Source organism: Neolamprologus multifasciatus, chromosome 10, assembly GCF_963576455.1.
Source record: "Neolamprologus multifasciatus chromosome 10, fNeoMul1.2, whole genome shotgun sequence".
In the NCBI taxonomy this organism is placed as follows: Eukaryota; Metazoa; Chordata; class Actinopteri; order Cichliformes; family Cichlidae; genus Neolamprologus; species Neolamprologus multifasciatus.
In genome coordinates, this window is record NC_140448.1 from 18,880,716 (window position 1) to 18,896,701 (window position 15,986).

Consider the following 15,986-nt stretch of genomic DNA (forward strand, 5'->3'; position numbering starts at 1 on the left):
TCAGGGAGTGTTAAACTGGGACATTAGTGCCTACTTTTGATCCTGTGTCTGTTTCAGTAATCACCTGAGGGGGATGAGAATGATTCCGCATGTCAGGTTGAGCTGCTGGAGTATTGTGGGAAGGCTCGGTGTGGAAAACTAGAGAAAAACAGAGAGTCACAACCAGAAATGCATGCATTGCATATCTGTGTATGTTCACATAACATCCAAACTGTGCAAACCTTTGGTGGTGGAATACAGGCACCAGGTGTGTTGCTGTATATTTGGTTGATGGCTTTCTGAAGGATCACAGCCTGCTGAGTGAGGCTCTGCAGGTAGTCCGAGCTTTCCTTAGTGTTGTTATGGTTCTCACCAACCTACACATGTTCAGCAACAGTTAAAATCCAGAGCAGAAAGCATGGACATAACACCAGAAAACACTTTATTCTAAAACACACCTGGCTCTTATATATTGAATAAGCTTCTTTCTCGTGGTGCAGAGCTGATCGAAACTCTCCTTTACTCTCATACACAGTGGCCAGCAGGTGATGACTGTGCAGAAGAAAGACATGGAAAGGCAGTTTTTTGGCAAAGAAAATTCAAATGTGAACATGAAGATCACAGCAGTTGTCTCTCAAACTTTCTGTAACTGAATCTATGTTTTTTTTTATGCAAGAAAAAGGAGTGTGAGGACAAAGTGTGTCACGTACCTGTGTGCGTGTTTCAGGGATGTGACACCGTGGTATTTTGAGGTTAAAGTTAAGGCATTCTGCAGGAACTTCAGGGACAGCTCATACTCCATCAGTCCATGAAGTACCAGACCTAGCATGCTCTAACACAGAGGAGCAAAACAGGGACACAAACGCACAAATGAGCTCTTACTCTTGAGTATTTCATGGATATGACCCACTTTGACCTTTTGACCAGTGCAATATCACATAGACTACCACTGTGTCACATAATATTGTAGTTCTTATATAATGTGTTACATATTCTCAAACTTTTACTTTATATTTCACTCATTAAAATATCAAAAGGAGTCAGTTGAGGTGGTTCGGGTATCTGATTAGGATGCCTCCTGGGCAAGCATGTCCTACTGAAAGGAGGCGCTGAGGTAGACCTGGGGTTTACATCTCTTGGCTGGCCTGGGAACACTGACACACCAACAGGTTTTCTGCTTTTTTCGGAGTTCTTATCTTCCTCAACTGTTTTGAATGTCCAAATAAAAAAAATCTTGATGGTAAGAGGGTTTTTTTTACATTAGAAAAGCAGCTCAATTGCAGCTGTCCCTCTGATGTACTCATATCTAATATTGTCGCTTCTGATTACGTCCAATGAAACCTGAGCATCCTTATCTCTGCCACCTCCAGCTCCACCTTGTCTTTTTGCTGTCTCTATACCGTACATCATAGCAGGTCTCACTACCATTTTGTAAACCTTCCCCTTCAGTCTGTATTGTCCCCACCTTTGAAAAGTTGACCTCAAGTATTTAAACTTATCTACCTTCACTGTCTTTACCTTTCTTTTTGCCTCCCCTCATTCACACACATGTATCCTGTCTTGCTTCTATTAACTTTCATCATTCGTCTCTTCAGTAAATACCTCCACCTCTCCAGGCTTTCCTCCACCTGCTCTCTAATCTCACTACAAATCATCTGCAATATCATCTGCGAGCATTATAGTCCATTGAGACTCCTGCCTGATGTCATCTGTCAGTCTGTCCATCACTATTGTCAACAAGAAGGAGCTCAGAGCCGATCCCCGACGTAGCCTCCACTTTGAACCCATGTGTCACTTCTACTGTACACCTCACCACTGTCTTAATTTCCCATCCCTCGCATACTTCTCTGTGACTTTTGACTTCCTCATGCAGTACCACACTTCCTCTCTTGTCACCCTATAATATGCTTTCTCTAGAGCCACAGACACAGTGAAGCTAATTCTGGCCTTCTCTATACTTCTCCATCAACACTCACAAAACAAACGTCACATCTGTAGTGTTCTTTCTTGGTCATCACGTCTCTTCTTAACCTAACCACAGGTGGGACACAAGTCCGTGTGTCTTTGCCAAACCAAACACGCTAATATACTTTTTTTTTAAAGATTATTTTTTTGGGCCTTTTAGCTTTTAAAGTATGTGGTCACCTGCTCAATAAATAAATAAATCAGGTGGGATCTCACTTACATCCAGTAATGCTACTTGTGGATGATCATCTCCACTAACAAGCAGGGTGAGGTACCGAGCACGATACAGCAGCTGTAGAGAGGTCAAGTGGCAGCCTCCAGCAAAGCAGTAGAGGGTCAAAAAGGTCTGAAGCATAAAATGATAATATATCAAAGACACATTTTAATAAATACAGTTAAGCATTTGGCTAGTTTTTGTTTTCATTTGTACATGGAAAAAATAATCCCCAGATCCAGTCGGTAACAGCTGCAGAACTGTGAGGCCAATATGAGCAAACTTGGGTTCTATAGATGGATTTTAAAAAACATGATAAGTGTCTTTATCCACATCACAGGGTCAAGACTTGAAAAACAAAAACAAAAATGATGCTGATGTTAATGAAACTATTCTTTTTTTTTCTTTAACTGCAGATCTGTAAATAGAGCACCACAACTGCTATATTCATTCTAGTCATAGTGATGTTAGGTATCCTAATCAGGGATTGTGCCACTGAAAAATATCACTATATATATTTTAATAAGATGTGTGGACTGGAGATCGTTAGGGTGGAAGACAACACAAATAACATAACAAGACTGTCTGTAAATTAATGAAAAAGTGACGAAACTCACATAATCTTGTATGGTCTGTGGATGGTCTATACCATGCAGTCTCTCAGAACTCATTACGGCCTTTTCTTGGTGGCTGAGGGCCTGCAATGCATGGACACATTACAGGAAACATTGCTGTACATTACTATGGTCTGCTTGATTCAGAAAGTTAAGTACTGGTTCATTGTATAAATTAACATAATGAATATTTACATCTGCGTTTTCTCCCAAGATGTAGCTGAGCCGTCCGAGGAGGCGCAGGCACATGCACACGTCCTCGTGCAGGACCCCACACACACTGCTGAATAGAGTCAGGGCCTGACTAATCAAGTCGTAGCATTCCTTGAGAAGCCCTAAAATCAAACACAAAATACTATTAATGCACAGCAAATAAACAGAAATGAATATCTGCTCCTCATATGAGGACTGGCCTTCGAGCAGATCCATTATCAGGATCTGTATTGACAATGTGCATCATACATCATGTTAAATACAAGGAACTGAGCAGCACAATACAGCACATATAGCATAAATGCAGTCATGTTTAATATGTGCACATGCTTGGTATAAACACACATTTTTAAGTGTGTCATAAAATCCTCCACACATGTCTACATGTAGACTGATGAGATGACTGCACAGGTTATTGATTGCTTACTCTTCTTATATAAGCTGTAAAGACTTGAGATGATTTCAATATAGGTGATGAGGTCCAGCATCCACCTACCTTGCTCTGTGGCCTGCACTATAAAGCCAGATGGGCTTAGCAAGCCATGTAGAGCTTAAAGTTGGCGTATGAAAGTGGCTGTCTCTTAACCTGGCTATATCACCATGGTAACTTATGGTGAGTGCAACATTAAAAGACATTTGCTTGGTTTTTGTGACTGACTGGCTGCTGAAGCTCCATATTAGATTAAGAATGTATTTTATTACAGAATGAGAAGTGTGGATCTTGTATCACTGGCATCAGTGTCGCCACTATGAACAGGAACAAAGAACAAATACTCTTTCAATTTGCATGTGAGAACTTCCTCACACACAGAGCACATTAGGAAGTTACTTTTAAAACAGTGATTTTTCTTTCTTGCAATGCAAATGCAAACAAATAACAAATAGCGCGTTAAAACTTCCTGTTGATTGTGCAAGCATACTGTTAACGCTTCTTCCCACACCACACATGTGCCCCTATCAGATGTGTGATATTTTTAGTTAGTGGCATTTAGAGTTTGTGTTGATGTTTGGAGGTAAGCAGCTCCTGCTGCTGCAGGATGTTAAAATGCAGGGATCTCAAACTCCTTTTACATCGAGGGCCACATTTAATTTTACTGTAAGAAAAAGAAGAACACATACACTGTATATCATGCTGTTTACGTCTATATTTGTGCTTATGTCTCACCCTGCTGCACTGCCAGCTGGGCTTGCTGAACAAGCCGCGTGGCATCCCACGACGTAGGCTTGAGATGCCGGACCACGGGAAACATGTTGACGATGTCCTCCTCACCAAATGCCGGCCTGTGTCGAGACTCAAACACATATTCCCTCAGCTGCACCTGCACACAGAGAAAGGGAATGGAGGAGGAAAGCAGATGCACCTTAAAAGTTGGACTTAATAACTTTGTGGTTTTTGGTCTGATTTTCTGCTCTAAGCACAGTAAATTGTGAACTTCAGCCACCAAAAACTCTGAAGCTTGATGTCAATATTCTATTTCTTGCGTAAAACCACAAGAAATAGAATTATGGATTTAAGAGAAAAACTAAAGTAAAAAACATTCACTTTTCACCCATGAATGTTATGATTAAAACTATTTAATAAATGTTAAATAAATGTAATAAATGCAAAAACAGCTCTATATGCCTCTTAAGTCACTTAACTTTAGATCCTAGACTGCCACACTGTTCATTAATACATTCACTGGCCACTTCATTAGGTATGCCTGTTCTATCTATCTAATCTAATATCTAATCAGCCAGTCACATGGCAGCAACCTGTGACGTGGGCAAGATCATCATAATGGGGGCAAAATGTTATTTTAGTGACCTTTAACATGACGTAGTTAATGTTGTATTTCAGAAAGTGCTGATCTGCTGGGATTTTCCTACACAACCAACTCTAGAGTTTACAGATCTTGGTCCGAGAAAGAGAAAATCTCCAGTGAGCAGTAGGTGAAAATGCTTTGCAGAGGTCGGAGGAGAATGTCTAGACTGCTTCAGGATAATAGGAACAGGATAGAACAGGATATGGATGCTATAATTCAAACATGTTGCCTGATTTCATGAATCTCGTTTTCCGCTGCAACATTTGGATGGTAGGGTCAGAATTTAAAGTAAACAACATGAAGCCATGGCTCCATCTAGCCTTTTAACACCAGTGCAGGCTGATGGTGGTGAAATGCTGTTGGGGATATTTTCCTGGCACACTTTGAGCTCATTACTACCGACTAAGTATCATTTAAATACCACAGGTTACCTGAGTACTGTTGCTGACCATGTCCATTCCATTATGTCCACAGTGCACCCAAAATTAAAATCTCTGAGCAGTGTTTTCAACACCTTGTTGAATCTATGCCACAAAAAATTAAGGTAGCGCTGAAAGCTGAGGATGTACCTAGCAAAGTGTCCAGTGATAATCTAGGTCATTATTTGAATTTAAATCTTTGTTAGTATGTTATCTCTTTTTTTTCTAAGGCTGATCATCTTGTTGATCAGCCTTGTTGGCTGAGAATCATCTGTCAACTTATTGCTATTAATAAAATCTAAATGTATTTGTCATTTAATTGTTATTGAAATTTAAATGTTTCAGATATTAAAAAATGTATTCTCTAATTAAAAAAAAATATTCTTGGATAAATGTGGGATAACATTGAATCCAGATCTTATCTTTTTTCCAGCCTCAGTTTATTTTCAAGGTTTTGACCTTGAAAAAACAGAAGTGTGGCAAAAAAATAAACTAGATTACCTCACGTCAGCTTCTGCAAAGGGGTAGAAATCTTGACTCATGGTCAGTGATAAGCATTTTTATGTATTTGTTCTCCATATTTTTGTCCCGTCTGTTATGTCTTGACCAAATAAAGCAGTGTGTTGGGTATTCTATGATAAAGCTGTTGTGATTTCACGTAGCATTGCCGGCATGGAGACTTAATTTAAGCTTATAGGTTGCTGTATTATGAAGAGATGTCTGACCTGGATGCCTGTCTTGATGGAAATCTCTCTCAGCAGGGAGATCCTCTGAAGGTTGTGCTTTTCTATTACTTCATCTATACTTTCACTGAACACAGAGAAGATGACAGTGTAAAAGTCTTGCTGCACATATCCAGGAACACATAGGCACACACACACCTGTCAAATGTGTAGTGATAATAATCTCGAGCCTCAGCCCTGATCCTGCCCCACAGCTCGCCGGACGTCAGCCTAGCCCACATGCTGTCACTCAACAATGCGACTCGACTCCCGTGACTCCGGCGTCGGCGGCTCCTGCGACGGGAGAGCAGCTCATCTGAGCAGGAGTCGGGGAAGCAGGAGGAGGAGGTCAGGAGGCAGTTTAGGAAGTGACTGACAGCTGCAGAGAAAGCCGCAGGTTCCACATCCTGGGAGAAAATAAGGTAATGAAATGAATGAAAAACAATGATAGGTTGCGTAGTGATTAGTACATGTGTTTTCTTAATCTGAGCACCTGCAGGTAGGTCCTGAAGATGTGTTTGGCACTTCTGAGGATGATTTCACTGACGCAAATTCTCTGTAAGGGAAGAGGAGAGAAGACTTTGAGAAAAAAATTGCCTTCATGAGATCAAACTGCAGCTCAGTCTTCACAATCCATGCGTGAAGGCTAATATTGAGAAGGCTGCTCTTGCTGCTTCACACTATATGAACAGACATTTAAAGGCTTGATGAAGGTTTAAACTTTGGATTTAAGAGATGTTTCTTGATTTCTTCATATGACAAATGCTTTTCTATTTTCTTGCAAAATTAACAAAGCTTATAATAATAACAACAATAATGATTAGGAATAGGTTTCTTATACAATGTGGTATATTCAGTGGAATAAAATGCACGCTTCACCAGCGTGCCTCACCAGCATATATGCCTTATGCATATATGCTGAATAATAGCATTTATGTGGTATGGTTATTAATAGCTGTATTAAGTGCCTGTATATGGCCGAGTCGTCTTCTCTCCTCCACCCTGCCGAGCTCCCTCAGTATGGTGCCCAGATATCGCACGTTCACACCCCGCTGATGAAGCGCTGAGGTCAGACTTGCGCCATCCATTGGCACTGCTGTGTGGTCAAGACAGTCCATCAACTATAACAGAAATGACACACACACATCATCTTACATTTTATGCATACGATAAACTTAAACATTATCACTCCACACACAACTGACCACTGCTGGGATCTGATGAGACAGGAGAAAAGCAGCTGCTTCCCACAGCAGGCATCTTTGCCTCTGAACCTCCTCTAAACACTCAGCAGGGAATCGAGCACCTGTAGGAAAGACACACAGTTCACCTTTAATTTGACAACATATACATATATATATATATATACATATATATATTATTCTGAGTATTTGTATGTGAGCACGAGGGTGTTCAGTACCTGGAGAGCAAACATCAGGATTGAAGCGGATGTCAAAGCAGGAGTCACTCACTGAGCCGACGGCTCTACAAGCTTTCAGGATCGCATTTCTTTTCCTTATTTCTACAAAAATCAAATATGAAAGTATTGTCAGACAACGTGAAGACAATCAGCTTTCTTTGCCCTCACACATCTGTTAACATTTAATATTTGCATTTTCATTTTGTGGCTCTATCATCTGATTCAGGCCTATGATAAAAATTCTTTAGTGTGTGCAGATTATTGCATGTGTTCCAGCTTCTTCTGACCTTCTGTAGATTTCTCCATCAACAGTTTAAAATCAAACATCACATCTGCAATGCTCTTTCTCAGCATGACACCTCTGTACATATGTCATATTCACTTGATTTACTGTATAAGGTCTTATTCACCCATGTCAGCACTGGCTGCAGGTCTCTCCCCAGTATCTGAATCACAGACGGGCTTCTCACTCCACTCTGTGGCTTCATCCTGTTCAGTAAGCTGGCTCAGCTCATGCGACACCATCTTCACGAAAAGCTCATACCTACATCATAAAATAAAAGATAAGAAGATGAGAAAGCTCATTTTCTAACATTGGCTCATCCTGCTGGTCTAGTAGTTCAGTTCTGAAAGTCTCCCTCACCTGTGCTGGATGAAGGCCTCAATCAGCTCAGGTCTCAGGCTGGCCAGACTGTGACAATGGAGACATGGGTAACCAAAGCTCTGGCACTCTTTTGGCACCTCCTCCCTCCTCTTCTCTGTCTCTGAGAACTGGAAGTTAAGATCTGGGGGGAAGGTTCGCAGGAGGTCCAAGATGTAAGGTCGTCCATCATTACCCAGGATGCCTATGGTCTCGATGCCAGAGCAAAGCTCCACCGGTCTGTTGTTGTGGTCTAAAACCTGGTGACGCTGGATTCTCAGCTGCTTACTGGTTTTATCCAGCAGCTCCAGAAACCTGCCATAAAACACACTCCTGCTCAGCTGCAGTAATAGTGTAAAAATAAAAGGGCGCGTCCGGCTTTTCGATCAAGATCTACACATAAGATTTCACTGTTTTGGCATGAGTTTGTAGGAATGTTACCTCGGATGAGTAAACACTGTCTTGCCATTGTCATTGGAGCCGTACACTATACTCTCCTCCTGATTTTTCTCAAGTATCCCAGGAACGATCGTCTGAGCAATAACTCGGACACCGCGATAATCCACCACAGCTGTGCCGATTGTGTGTAGCCCCTCTATGTCCACTGATGCATATGCCTGCAGCCGTGGAGATTATTTTTTGACCAGTTTGACCATTAATATCTTTATAACTACACCCTTAAAGATATCTGAAATGATAATTTCCTCCCAAACACCTCCCCGGTCATACCATCAGGATCTCTCACCTGAGCTCCTCTTAGGTCACAGATGGCAGCAGCGTGAGCAGCAGTGTTTCCCCCTAGTGGTCGGTAGTGCTCAGACACATCAAACCCCTGGCTGAAGAAGAGGTTGTTCCACATGAACATTTGCAAATGAGGCGACTCCCCTGGGTTTATCGGCATGATGTTGCCGTCAATGACAGCCGTAGCACCTCGTGTCGCAGCGGCCACAAAGTCACTGTTGGTCTGCGAGGAGGGATTCAAATACTGGTTAATGAGTTTATGTTTCAATAAAACAATTTGGTCCCAGAGGAGGAAGAAGAATAGAGGAAACATAAGAGGACTCTTATAAGAGGTCATGGCTTCTGGGCTTTAAATTGATTATCACAGATTTGCTTCATTAGTAATGAAGGACAGACTTGGAAAGATGATGTTGGGAATCCGCACCTTGAAAATGCTCCTCTCTCTGTGCAGTCGTTCCTGCAGGGAGCTCCCGGGGAGCTCCCTGCATCCCTGAAACTCCTCGTTCCAGTCCCGACTCTGAGATCATGACACACAACCTAAATATCAGCATCATCATCGCCATCAGTTGAAATGTAAAATCAAACCTATATTTTTACGTGTCCTGCATTTCCACATTTAGGTTGCCCCCTCGATCTTGCGTCCACTACCGTATGCTCATCCTGGCCCATGTAGCTGGCGTGCGTCTCCTCCGCTCTCACGCAGTCAAGAGTGTGGTCTCCGTGTGGCGCAGTCCAGGTGAACACCTGGAAAGGTGCTGCAATGCGCTCATAAGGGTGCTGCTGAACTCTGGCTCACAGCAGAGGATGGAAAATATTTTTACTGTCAAGCTTCATGCTAAAACAAGTTCTAAATCAATTCCAAACAGTTGGCTCACCTCTTCTTCTGCAGGGCGGTGAAGTTTTTCCTGAAAGCAGGGCTGACTTGACTCAGCAGCTCCACTAGAGAATGGCAAAGGGTTTTAGGAACTGCAGGTTTGGGGTTAAAGTTGAAGGCAGTCGACCTGGAGAAGTCAGAGAAGAGCACACGCCAAGTCAAGGCAAGTTTATACCCTTGAGTAACTACAGTACTCAAGGGGAAAGACCAATGTGTAATTATAATTATAACTATTAAACCTACTGGAAACATCTGAACAAAATATCTTGCCAGGATGGATAAAACCTTTTCATAGCATGTAAAACTCACTGGTTGAGGAAGAAACCCCGTGTAGAGGATGTAATATTGAGTTCTCTATCCTCCATAGTCAGGACATTCAGGTATATTAAGTCGCCGTGCATCTTCCTGTTTCCTGGAGGTGGGTTCCAACTGCTGAGGGTCAAGACCCGCAGGCACTGCAAAGGCTGTCATTTCACTGTTGTTTAACCACGACTAAATGCACATTTACCCAGCCTTAACTGCATGTAGAAAAACTGACAGCTCACCTTCCAGTCCTCTCTGATTGGCTGAAGTGGACACAGCGGTCGCTCCTTAGAGCTGGGGAGGATGTATTCTGGAGGGCTGCAGTCAACAGATTCCCTTTCAGAAGCTCGCCTCTTCCCCACATTCTGACCATCTGCAGGGTTGAATGTAAAGGTGAAAGGGTTGAGCGCTTTCTTACAGGGAAGCTGATCCTAATGTATGACAGAGCGGCGTTACCATTGTGTCCTCTGGTGTAGAAGGTGAGGTAAGACAGTGAGCTGCCGTTTACGCCGTTGTACGCATCAGTGGGGTCGAGGCTCCTCAGAAGATCACGTACATGTCTGAGATGAAGACGAGCATCACGCACCGAGTAAGATTCTGCAACAGGAGCAACAACGCTCACAAAGGATTCAAATCTATCTTGCATGAGTGCGGGATTAAATGGAAGCATTTTCCATATGAAGATGCTCATGAAATAAGATTATCAAGTGGAAATGCAGAAATAGTAATGCTAAATAATTTAACATCAGTTTAAGAAGGTATGGACTTTCACTCTAATACTATTTTGAGAAATGACTCAAATGGTGAATCATCACATGAAGACAAAACTAATGCAGAAAGAACAGGAAGAGGCAGTTACCCTCCACCACCTTGATCACCGCTCCGTCACGGATGCCCGGGACAGAGTGCAGCTCATTAAGGCTGTCGAGCGTGACACCACCCAGCTGGAGGGAAAAGCACGTGCGGTGGCAGGTGATCTCATGATCCATAAGCACCTGGTGGAGCTCCACAACCAACATTTGGCCGGTCACCTGATGGTGGAGGAGAAACATGAGAGCTGAAGCGAAATGAAGACACAGTGAAGTGAATCTTTGAGAAAACAGGGACTAACAACAGAACCTGCAGCTCAAAACTTTCTGTTCCCGGAGGCTGGATTCTGACAGTAAAACTCGTCTCTTGGAGATCAACTATGTCTTGGATACTGAGTTTTTTCCTTTTATCATCATCAGACTGCTCTGGGAGATCATCTTCAGTGGGTGCTGTAGCTGGATTTGGATGTGCTGTTAAACAGAAGAGAAAAGACAAAAATAGACCATTGAGATGAAACTGGCTGAAAAATAAATCGCTGTTACACTTTAATGTGAGTTAATCAGGTGGAAAATACAAATTCAAAAAGAAAAAAAAACAAGGAAAGTTGATCATACAGGAAGCACCCCGAGAGCACCCTGCTCACTCTCTGGGCAGTATTTACTTCTAAGGGCAGAGGATTGCAAACATACTTTAAGATGTTTGCAGTGGAGTAAAAATCAGATAAGGGTAGCATGGCAGATGTTTACTCTGATTACCCAAACATTATGTTGGAGTGGGTAATGGATAATAGATGCTGATTTGCGAATAACTGGACACGAACAACTTGAGCTTATTATATAATTTTATATTACAGTGTATTTCGGCTTTTCCACATTCCAACAAACACTACACTTATCAGAATCAGAGTTTTTAAGTTATAAAGCTTTGTGTCGATTTTTGGAGATTATATCGTGGAATTTCAGGAGCAGGACCACGCCTCCAAACACGCTCCTTCTGGTTGTCATCTATATAGGTTCCCTCAGTTCTGCAAGCTGTTCATTCTTGTTTACGTGCCCCACCCTCCCTCCCTCCTTGTTCTCAATTCTTTAACTTCTTCACTCCTATTAGTACATGGGGATCTGCCAAACCCAGTCCCCTTCGAGGCCTTCCCCAAACCGCAGCTCAATTCATGTCCAAGTATTCACCTTTACCTACTAAAACGCTGTCAAACCTAAAATGAGGACGTAGGCCCAGCTAGTGAATTGACCTTGAAGTCCTTGAAGAGCAGGATCTAGACCCCTACGAAATTTGACCAGAAATCTTTCAAAACTTTTTAAGTTATTGTTTTTACAGACAGAAACAATGACACGACCAAAAATACCAAAAATATGCCCTCCTTGACAGAAGTAATTACATTATGTGTCCGAGGAAGTGAAAAAAATCTAAAAAATGAAAAGAAAGATGAAGGAAGATATGGTGTTATCGTCCAGAGTTTTTCACTGTGATAGATTTCAGACTAAATAGATGAGTTCTTAAACACAGTCTTAGCTTAACCAGCAGTAAAACTGACTACAAAAAAAAAATCCACTCACTTTGGACATGTGTTGCTCCCAGAAACAGTCTGTCAACTAAAAAAAGGGTCATTCGATCAATCTCAGTCTCTCCTTCTTCTTCTCCTTCTGCCTGTCGCTCATCAGTCTTGATGGCTTCCTCTAACTTCTTTGGCAGATGTGACTTGTCCTGACTCTGAATATGACCTGCTGTCTGAACCACATGGTTGTTTGTTTCTATGTGAATATTATTATGTTGCTTTTCATTTGCAGTCTGCTCTAACTCTTCCATCTGTCCATTGTCCTGATTGCTCTGTTGTTTCAGGTTCACGCAACCCTCAGTGGGGTCAACGTTTTCCACATTTTCTGTGTCGTTAGCAATGTTTTCATTTGTGCCGCTGACCTTGTGGTCAGCCTGCATCACTGAATTGGATTCAGTCTTTTGTTCGTCTGGCTTTTTGTTGCACTGTAAGGTTGTCGGCTCTCTCAGGGCAGAATCTGTATGTTCCTCTTCAATTAGGTCAGTGTTTCTTTCTGTCTGCAAAGTTAGCTTTGTTAAGGTGGCCGTCACTTCGAGTTTGTCTTTGGCTGTCTGCCTTCCTACCTTTCCTGGCAGCTTCAAGTCAGCAGAAACTTCAACGTCACACCAAATGTCACTGCTTTTCTCCTCCGATGTTTGTGCCTCCAAAAGCAGCTGTTCCACACCTTCATGTTGATCCCAATCATGCATCTCTTTTCTAGTCTCACTATTAATGATCATACTTCCTCCCCTCACCACCCTCTTATTACCGAATTCGAGTGTTTCTGTTTGTGTTTGAACTTCTGTTTGCGACTCAGTCTGAGTCTGCACCCCCATACCAATCTGGGTCTCTATTTCAGTCTGAGTCTCAACCTCAGAGTACCCTCTGCCTCGCATCTCATTGCTCCTTCCTCGTTCTTCGCTTCTTTGCTCGCCCATCCCCTCGCCTCCTCCTTCATCTTCCTCAGACACGAGCAGACACACCATTGGCTCCACCAGAGTCACATCTCCTCCCAGGCTGCTGCTTAGGATGATGTCAGGAAACAGAAAGTTCTCCGGTTCGAGGGCCAGGTTTGTTATACTGTTTGTTGAGACGGTTAACACGTCGTCCTCCGAGTTGTCCAGCAAACTCGGTGACTCACATTCACTCTCTTCGCTGGACAGCAGAGGAGATCTTTCTGCTTCACCCGGGCTTGGTGTATCCTGACACTTAAAGTAGTTTGAGAGGGTCTGGCAGCACTGGAAGATGTTTCCCATGGTGCCTTTATGCGCTAAATAGAAGTAAAAACTGTGAAGGTGACCTAGAGAGGACCATAAAAAAAACTATGTTAGTGTCAAACCCCAGTAGAGTCCACTTATACTTTCATACTCGAGCCAGTGTTGTGTTCAGTTACAACAATAAAAGGGAAACAAATAAGTCAAACTAGGAAATCACAAGCAACAAGACCCTACAGTTTTGACAAAGTAAGAACTTTATTTAGAGATAATGAATGGTCCTAATTATTCCTCATTTCACCAGAAAACAATGCAATCATACACAAACATTAGACATTGTTTTCTTTTCTAGATAAACCTGACATGTTTGGGGCTATGTTTTCTATTTTTACATTGGTGGAATGAATTATTTAATCTCTGGAGGATCTCAGCCCATTTTATGTATAAAGCACATCCGTCCACAAAACCAGTTTCTCACCAGTTCCTCAACATGGAGCCGCATGCAAGAGCTTACCTCATGGGGTTGGGATGGTCATAAGAAAGGTGGCAGATTAGCCCACAACTTCATGGGAGGAGCATGTTAATGATCTGAAGGCAGCCACCAAGATAACTGGTGGTAACACTACACTGCAATTGATTGAAACATTGCAGCACCTGCAAGGTCCCTCTGTTGAAGAAGACCCATCTTTAGTTTGCCCACTCCTCTTTATCATTTACAGAAAACATGTAAATGATTCAGAGAAGGCTTAGGGAAAAAAGTGCTGTGACCAAATGAAACTAAACTTGAGCCACCATGTTTGAAGGATGAGAAATGCTGAGTATCACCCAAAGATCACCAAACCCCACAGTCAAGCATGGAGGTGGAAACATCATGCTGTTTTCAGCTAAGGGTACAGGAAGACTCCACCGCATTGAGGCACTATCGGACAGGGTCATGTACTGTAAAATCTTGGATGAGAACCTCCTTCTTTCAGCCAGAGCACTGAAGGTGTCTCATAGGATGGCTCTTTCACCATGACAGCTACCCAAAACATGCCACCATGGCAACAAAGGAGGGGCTAAAGAAGAAGCGCTTCAAGGTAACGAAGTAGCATAGCTGATCTCCAGACTTCTAGACCTCACCCTGTAGAAAATCTGAGGGGGGCAGCCTGAAAATTTTCACAGTTTCTGTAAAGAGCAGTGGGTCAAATTCTCTTCTAGGATGTGTGCAAAACTAGTGACCATCTACAAAAAATGTCTTTTGCCTGTGCTTGCTAACAAGCAAAACTACAAAGTCACGTTTTGCTTGGGAATGAAAAACCTATTTCAATCAATGACATTTAAAACAATTTATAACTTTTTTATAAGTCATTCTTTTGGACTTTTGGTTGATATTCTGTTTCTCTCTATTAGATTGAAACTACCATAAAACGAGAGTCTGATGATTTCATTACAAGGGAGCAAACTTACAAATTTAGGATTGGATCAGATAACTGTTTCCCCCCACAGTACAAATTCCTGACTGCACATTTGATAACGCTGTCTTATGCTACCCAAAGCAAACACACAAACAAAAACAAACTAATTATATTTTAGTATCACGTTTTAACTTCTCAGCTTGCAGCTGTGATGTACAGTCGTACTTCTGGCTGAGGTTAGTAGACATCACTGCGAGGTATGGCTACAGGTGCAAACCAGGGCCATTTACTTACTCAAAACTCAGAAGCACGCACTTTCAGTCTGGTGTGAGCGGCTAAGCCGTAACTGAGTCTAAGTTTTGACACTGCCACAAGCGTGCGTGTGTCATGTGTAAATGCAAGCAGCTTAGACGACAGCTGATGACAGGACAATCATGAAGTATTGCTGCAGAGGTGTCACCTTACAGTGGAAGGGCCTGGAAAACCTCAGAGACAAATTCTGATCAGACGAACTCAGCAGTGATGTTGGATGTGTAAAAATCCTGGAATGAGGAGGAGAACAGATGAGAAGGAGAAAAATATCCTCTATAAAGCTTCAAAAGAGCCAAAGTAAAACAGCAGAAGATCTGAAATGGACAGAGTTATGATTTTATATGTAACATGTAGCACACCTTATTTTGACCTCATGAGAACACAAGCACAGCAGAAAATGAACGCACATGTCTAAAAACAGAGAAAATCACATCAGTTCATTACAGATTAGTGTAGCAAATCTACAACCCTACCATCCAGTGTAGAAAGACTGAGTCTGTGAGTCTGTTTCATCTTCTCCAGATTCTCCTGCTCCTCGTGGAATCAGAAACGTAAGTTTCCTCAGGCTTTCCTCCAGAGCAGGAGGCTCCCCAGTCCTTACAGCGAAACCACATTACACAAACTATGTGTGTGTCTGCCCTTCAAGGGGAGGAGAGGAACTGTGGCAGGCCCTCTGCTCAAACACACAGTACCCGTCTAAGTCCAGAAGAGGGCAACCTTTCTGCCGCTCATGATGCAACTTCCTGTATTCAGATCGGCCCATGCTTTCTCTATCAATCTTGAACGTGTGAGCAC

At 42.4% G+C, this 15,986-nt stretch overlaps 1 protein-coding gene across 3 annotated transcripts in view; it reads right to left on the reverse strand.

The window, feature by feature from the left end:
- The window catches only part of LOC146510091 (clustered mitochondria protein homolog), a 24,526-nt gene extending 8,657 nt beyond the window's left edge, over window positions 1-15,869 (reverse strand). Inside the window, exons 1-29 of one of the 3 annotated variants that reach the window (XM_085174491.1) lie at window positions 15,665-15,689; window positions 15,345-15,421; window positions 12,291-13,568; window positions 11,029-11,189; window positions 10,769-10,940; window positions 10,366-10,506; window positions 10,152-10,282; window positions 9,916-10,070; window positions 9,608-9,733; window positions 9,381-9,519; window positions 9,157-9,249; window positions 8,737-8,955; window positions 8,433-8,608; window positions 7,995-8,306; window positions 7,762-7,895; window positions 7,352-7,453; window positions 7,137-7,237; window positions 6,900-7,052; window positions 6,425-6,487; window positions 6,091-6,338; window positions 5,935-6,019; window positions 4,151-4,304; window positions 2,968-3,107; window positions 2,776-2,856; window positions 2,165-2,290; window positions 690-811; window positions 438-531; window positions 222-356; window positions 65-138 (exon numbers count right to left, since the gene is read on the reverse strand). In XM_085174491.1, coding sequence (XP_085030617.1) covers window positions 65-138; window positions 222-356; window positions 438-531; window positions 690-811; window positions 2,165-2,290; window positions 2,776-2,856; window positions 2,968-3,107; window positions 4,151-4,304; window positions 5,935-6,019; window positions 6,091-6,338; window positions 6,425-6,487; window positions 6,900-7,052; window positions 7,137-7,237; window positions 7,352-7,453; window positions 7,762-7,895; window positions 7,995-8,306; window positions 8,433-8,608; window positions 8,737-8,955; window positions 9,157-9,249; window positions 9,381-9,519; window positions 9,608-9,733; window positions 9,916-10,070; window positions 10,152-10,282; window positions 10,366-10,506; window positions 10,769-10,940; window positions 11,029-11,189; window positions 12,291-13,524 — 4,871 coding nt within the window. In that variant the 5' untranslated portion in view covers window positions 13,525-13,568; window positions 15,345-15,421; window positions 15,665-15,689. Of the gene's footprint in view, window positions 1-34; window positions 139-221; window positions 357-437; window positions 532-689; window positions 812-2,164; window positions 2,291-2,775; window positions 2,857-2,967; window positions 3,108-4,150; window positions 4,305-5,934; window positions 6,020-6,090; window positions 6,339-6,424; window positions 6,488-6,899; window positions 7,053-7,136; window positions 7,238-7,351; window positions 7,454-7,761; window positions 7,896-7,994; window positions 8,307-8,432; window positions 8,609-8,736; window positions 8,956-9,156; window positions 9,250-9,380; window positions 9,520-9,607; window positions 9,734-9,915; window positions 10,071-10,151; window positions 10,283-10,365; window positions 10,507-10,768; window positions 10,941-11,028; window positions 11,190-12,290 lie in introns of all 3 variants that reach the window. The other 2 variants (XM_085174489.1, XM_085174490.1) reach the window with 2 other exon arrangements.
- Window positions 15,870-15,986: the final 117 nt, after the last annotated feature.